Here is a 5808-nt window from a genome sequence, read left to right on the forward strand (position 1 = left end):
TCGGGTTAATTATTGGCTTTAAGTCAATGCAGCCATGCGTTTAGGTTGATGTCATCAGCCTGATGTTATCCACACCAGAGCATTTGACAGCCTACGTCAGAATATTGAACCATAAATGATGGAAAACACAGCTGACCCAAAGGTTAGAGGTAATGTTGCTATTGACTTCCACTTCAATGAGCTACAGTATATTTCATTTCGACTTTATAACCTGACCTCTGGCTTTTCATACATGAATCTAATCAATCAAATCTAGCTTTGCTCATATAAGCCAAAATAAAGAGTACGTCAGCTCAAAATGATGACTTTCAACCCCCTTTAATGATGATTCAAGCATCATATCTCAGATGACTTAAAGACAGAGGAGTATGACAGACAAACACCAGCAAAGCATTTTGGGCAGAACCAAAAATGAGCTCTAGCTCAGCTGGAACAAACCAACAGCAAGCTTTACTGAGGGGGGAGCAGGGCCTTGGTCTGGTCCATCACCTGCTGGAAGAACTTCTCCATCATGTCGGTCAGAGGCTTGACCTGGGCGTGGAAGTTGTCGGTCAGGGGTTTGACCTGAGTGTTGAAGTTATCGGTCAGGGGCTTCATCTGATCCTCAATGTTGGTGATGAAGGGCTTGACCTGCTCCTGCAGCTTGGCGGCCTCGGCCTGGAACTTCTCAACCAGAGGCTGGATCTTGGCTCTGCTGTCCTCCATGTAAGTCCTATGGAATTTAGAGGAAGCGACAATCTTCTGTTAATCACTGCTGTTGACTCTGACTTGCATTTTAATAAAGAAAAATAGTTGAACACTGCAAAGCTCTGAGCTCTCAAAAACAAGGGGCAAAAGGAATTAAATGGGGGAAATATTACTTTAATTATCTACCATCAAGTAAAAATATCTACTCTCAAAGACCCAAAGTTATCTTAAAAGTATTGTGACCGGACTAAAAACAACTACATCTGTCTGGATACAAAGACTCATTCGGAAGTCGTAAAATCTTATTGAGATATTTAAGGGGGAAAAAAGCTTCAAACAAGTTAAATGTAACAAAAGGTAAGAAGATAAGAAACAAGCATATATTGCCTTGATTGAAGATATTGCATCAGATTTGGCTGTTTTCAGTGAGACAGTATCAGTGCGACTGCTGCGGTTAACTACTGATTGCTGCTACACCAGCTCAGTCAGGGTGTGTACTGTGTGTATTCATGCATGCATTCAGTCCAAGTTTTCAGTAACAGTAAGTGAGTTTTATCTAAAAAAAAAAAAAAAAAAGCCCATTTGCTATCCAAAGGTTAGCCTTTAGCCTCATGTTTTACATGTCATTTGCATCCAAAATATGACATTTTCATCTTGACAATTGACTTAAAGGGGACACAATTGTTGTTTCTAAAGCCAGTTTTTCTCAGTTATAGTATTTCTAAATTACATGCGACGTTCTGCATGTAAATATTCAAATAAATAAACTTGCACTGTATATACTGGTATATAGCTAATAAAATTAAGTCAGAAAATAAAAAAATAAAGTTAACCTTGCTGACAGAAAATTAGCCCTTCCATTCAACTTCCATGTGCCATTTTGCCTATATTGTTCTGAGGACAATTTAGCCGTCACACATTCATGCTAGCACTTAACACTGGCCATTTACATTTAGAGTTTATTCTTGAAACATTTCCCTGAATACTCTATCCAACCTGTGGCTCACACTGAGTGGAGCAGTTTGAATCCTACATCCCAGACCCAGTGTGGTGATTGTAGGCTGGAGTCAGTGCTTGTTACTTACTGAGCAGTGTTGGTCACCTCCAGAGCCTTCACCTTCTCCACCATGTCCTGGGTTGCGGTGGTGATGCTGGCGGACATGTCATTGATGATCTTGGTGATCCTGTCCACCTCAGACTGGACATCACGCTTCACCAGTGAGACGGCCTCTGTGCCTGTGAACATGTGTTTGCTGTTCTTTACTTAAATCCACTACATGTAATCAAAACTTGCACACAGCAGGACATGAAGACAGTTGAGAATACGAACAGTAGTGCCTTCAGTTCATCAGACTGAAGGGTAGGCATGCACACACAGTACGTACGGTATTTTTTTTTTAATTTATGAGCCTTACTCTACAATGCTGACGGCAAACCGTGTATGTATTTTAGTTGTTAAAATGCCAAAGAGAAAAGGTTTTGATGGGCTGAAAATGCAGCAGATATTCAAAAGTCACATTTTTTGTATTTTATAGTCTGTATGAGAGCTTAAAAATACATCACGTATATCAAATACTGTTTTTTGAAGTCAGTGAAGAAATGTCTCACCATGGGCAACAGCCAGCACAACGACAAGAGCGGCAATGAGGGAGAATTTCATGACTGCAGAAGAGCAAGACCAACCTAGAGACAGTGGAAGGATCAGTCAGATAACACTGGAAGTTGCAGAGATCACAATAAATAGGAATCAAACTGTGGTAAAGCAGTAGTTTCTCATAATGTAAAGAACAGTCAGTGTATTTTCTTAAAATACGTGAACAATACGTTTCTGTCCACAGCCACACAAAGAGTAAGACAGACCAAAGAAAAGCAGCCAGAGACTTACCTTAACTCCTGGGGTTCTTGGACCTAACGGTGGCTTCTGTCAGGGAGCCGGGGGCTTTTATAGCTCCAGAGGAAGAGTAAATCATGGCTAATCAGAATTTAATCACCTCCAACATAAAGAAGTGACCTGACAAGAGAGAATACAATCTTTGTGTCGGCTGAACCTTGATGCTTGATAGCCGTCACAAGACAGACACAAAGTCCACTCTGCTGGGTGAGTGAGTTGGAGAAAAAGATGAACTGTTGGCTGACTGACAGAAGCTCATGAATTTACTCAAGAGCTGTTCTGAACAATACTTTTGAGGTATTTGTACCTTGAGTGTTTCAGTTTTATTCTACCTCTACTTCACTACATTTCAAAGACAAATATAAAGGAGTAAAGGAGTAAAAGGTATCTTAACTTCAACCAGCTGCAACAATACTCATCAATTCACCAGCAATACTAATCCAGTAACATCATGTAATACTGACAGGAGCCATTCTGCCCGCATCATGAGTATTTTCAATATTTTAAATATACACATAAATACACACTCTATGCTGTATTTGTACTTCAGTGGAAATTTGAGAGCAGAACGTTTCTCCTTGAGATACTGACATTTTTATTCAAGTAAAAGATGTTGACTGCACAAACATGAAACGCGTTCAGTAACTGACTGAAATATATATCAACTGAAATAAAAAAAAACACAAAATGGCGTCATACTGAGGTGCAAAATAGCCGTGAAAACTTGACAAACAGCTACATAAAGTGTGTTCTGTGATTAATGAGTCTTGAGCTTGTTTTTGATGATGGCACGGGTTAATTCACACATCGTCAGCTTAACACAGGGTCAGTTGATGAGACAGAGTTACTCAGCTGTTTCGACCTTGGGAACCGATCTGCTCAGTCCTATCAGCAGTTGCCTCATACTGTGGCACCCTGAGCTCCTGATAAACTCATCCCAGAAGATACTGGAGAAGATACGGCAGTTCCTCAGTGCGTAATCACACTGGGGCCTTTTGTCTGTCACTTCTTTAGATACTCCTACAGATGATCAAATGGTTCGAAGCATTCTGTATATATACACAAACATTGTGTATTTATGTATAATCCTTTCTTTTGCTTAAACATGTTCTTCTCTTTTGCATTGTTAAAGCTGTGAGTAAGCCTGGCCATTATGTGGCTGCCCTGTCACTATCGTAACTTACATGTCCTTCTGTACCTCTTTATATTGTAAGCTGCATGTTTGGAAACAATGAGTATCTGTAGCAGACATTATGTAAGAATTGTCTTAAGATTTGTGAAGTGTCTTTAAGAAAATGCACTCTTCTTAAGCTTTGCGGTATGTTTACTTTGCAAGTCTACCGAGTCTACTGTAAGAGCAACACAGTAATAAATGCTCATAAACATAAACCACATCATTGTCTCTCTGTGACCGCCGATGCACTTTTCTTTTATTCATCCACGGCTTTGCTTATATTGTGGTTTTGGATTGCAATGGCAACAGGGCAAGAGGAGCAGCCCACTTGTCGTTTTCCTCTGATTAGTTTTGAGGTGTGGTCCTTCCAACTCTGGCCACCCAACAACAACATTGTGAGGGACTGTAAGAGCAGTCTATGTGGAAAGTGAGCCCTGCCACCCTGTGTTTAAACCAAAGTTACCCATTTAAATCTGTGACTTCAAGCAGCTGCTCACTGCCTGTTGCCAGTACACCTGACCAGTAGTCACATTTCATTTTACCCTCACTCATTTCCAAGGCTACAAGAAACTGATCCCCTCCACTCAGGCCTGATGCTCATTCATTACATACAAACACCAGAGAGGCCTTTCTATGACACCAAATAAACTCGTCAGCTGTTCTTTCACATCCCATCTGGAAAATGGGACATGGCATATCCCTTTTACATCCCAATTCCAGTCTGAACAAGTATTCTTAATGCCAGTACAGCAAACAAGGTTTCCCCAAACTAAGTCAGGTATTGAGGAAAGTATTGTCTTGATAAAGATACGAGAAATTTCCAAACAATTCCCCTCCCTAGTGTAGAAAAATAACAGATTCCTTTCTCCCCCGGTTACATGGAAGGTGAGAGGCTCTATATTGTGATCAAGAAAGTAAATTGCACTGTTTCTGCTAGATTTAAGGCTTAAGCATTGGATGTATGGGTTTTCCCAGGGAGAATAAGAGACGTGATTCCCTTAAAGGTGAGTGCCAGTTGAAGGCTGGTGTTTCCAAAATATGTCTGATATTCAACCATGACTTGAAGACAACATCTACTGTACAATTTCCTTCACTTTGTTACTGCAGATATTTCTAACTACCAAACAGGCACCACAGTCAGCTCTGCCTCCACAGGTAGTCTGTCATTCTAACAACAATATTCCTGTTTTTCCTCATCTTAGCATCTGAGAACAGCCTGGAGCCTGGATACATAGCTTTCAGCATCCTAGTCCATAGCAGAAGATTTGAAGAGCCTGAGAGAGACCAGAGTCTGGTTTAATACCACATATCTGGAGGTAAACTTGAAAAGCGTATCAGTCTTTCACTTGGCTTTTTTTTTTTTCTTTTCCGTTTACCGGGCCTATCAGTCTCCTGTCATTTGATCCAACTCACCACCAGATGGTGATCAAATGACAGTCTTTCTCTCTTCCTGAGTGTCCAGATCATGCAGCCTCGGGCCTCATTATGGACCAAGAGCCTGCATGGACACATGAGCGCCCTCTGCTGGCCATGTGAATTATTTTAACAAAATGTGGTACTATACATGTGAAGTCTCACCGACATCAGGAGCCATCGGTGGTGATCCTAGTTATCCAGTTGTCTGTATTGAGTGGTGCATAGATGTGCAAAATTCAACAACCTTGTTATTCCAAGGCCAAACAAACAAACAAACAAACAAACAAACAAACAAACAAACAAAGTACGTTGCCAGAGTAATGCAGAATTGCATGAAGGATGCCCAAAAGCCTCTTCAGCAGCCTGGACATTATTTTGGGTTTGTGTAGGGGAAAAATCATGATCACAAATACTTCAGACAACACACTTGTAAATGCAAAGTTAATGGCGGTTAGGGAAACAAAATGTATTTTATTTATAAAATCATCTATAACGTTAGCCTCCTTGTATATGCATTCAGCTTGACTGTTGTTTCTTAGAGACTGAATCAGAGGATAAATCAAATTTATTGTGGTTTGCGGTGCAGTAATATTTACTGAAGCTACTTTCACGCAACGCAACCCGGCAACATCCGCCAACC

General features: G+C 40.6%; 1 protein-coding gene across 1 annotated transcript; it reads right to left on the reverse strand.

Moving 5' to 3' along the window:
* Nucleotides 1-329: 329 nt before the first annotated feature.
* Nucleotides 330-2347, reverse strand: LOC143325134 (uncharacterized). Its single transcript, XM_076738045.1, has 3 exons — nucleotides 2296-2347; nucleotides 1773-1923; nucleotides 330-712 (listed from the first exon to the last, which is right to left on the reverse strand). Exons 1-3 carry the CDS (start codon nucleotides 2345-2347, stop codon nucleotides 451-453), a joined length of 465 nt encoding a protein of 154 aa, XP_076594160.1. The 3' UTR covers nucleotides 330-450.
* Between the last annotated feature and the right edge of the window lie 3461 nt (nucleotides 2348-5808).

This window comes from Chaetodon auriga, chromosome 8, assembly GCF_051107435.1.
Source record: "Chaetodon auriga isolate fChaAug3 chromosome 8, fChaAug3.hap1, whole genome shotgun sequence".
Classification (NCBI taxonomy): Eukaryota; Metazoa; Chordata; class Actinopteri; order Chaetodontiformes; family Chaetodontidae; genus Chaetodon; species Chaetodon auriga.

What these genes read in the sequence shown, in the direction of transcription:
- LOC143325134 (XM_076738045.1), bottom strand. Translation starts at nt 2,347, where the DNA reads ATGAAATTCTCCCTCATTGCCGCTCTTGTCGTTGTGCTGGCTGTTGCC. An exon ending in TGTGCTGGCTGTTGCCCATG is followed by an intron (nt 1,924 to 2,295) that starts GTGAGACATTTC and finishes ACATGTTCACAG; the next exon opens with GCACAGAGGCCGTCTCACTG. An exon ending in GAGGTGACCAACACTGCTCA is followed by an intron (nt 713 to 1,772) that starts GTAAGTAACAAG and finishes TAAATTCCATAG; the next exon opens with GACTTACATGGAGGACAGCA.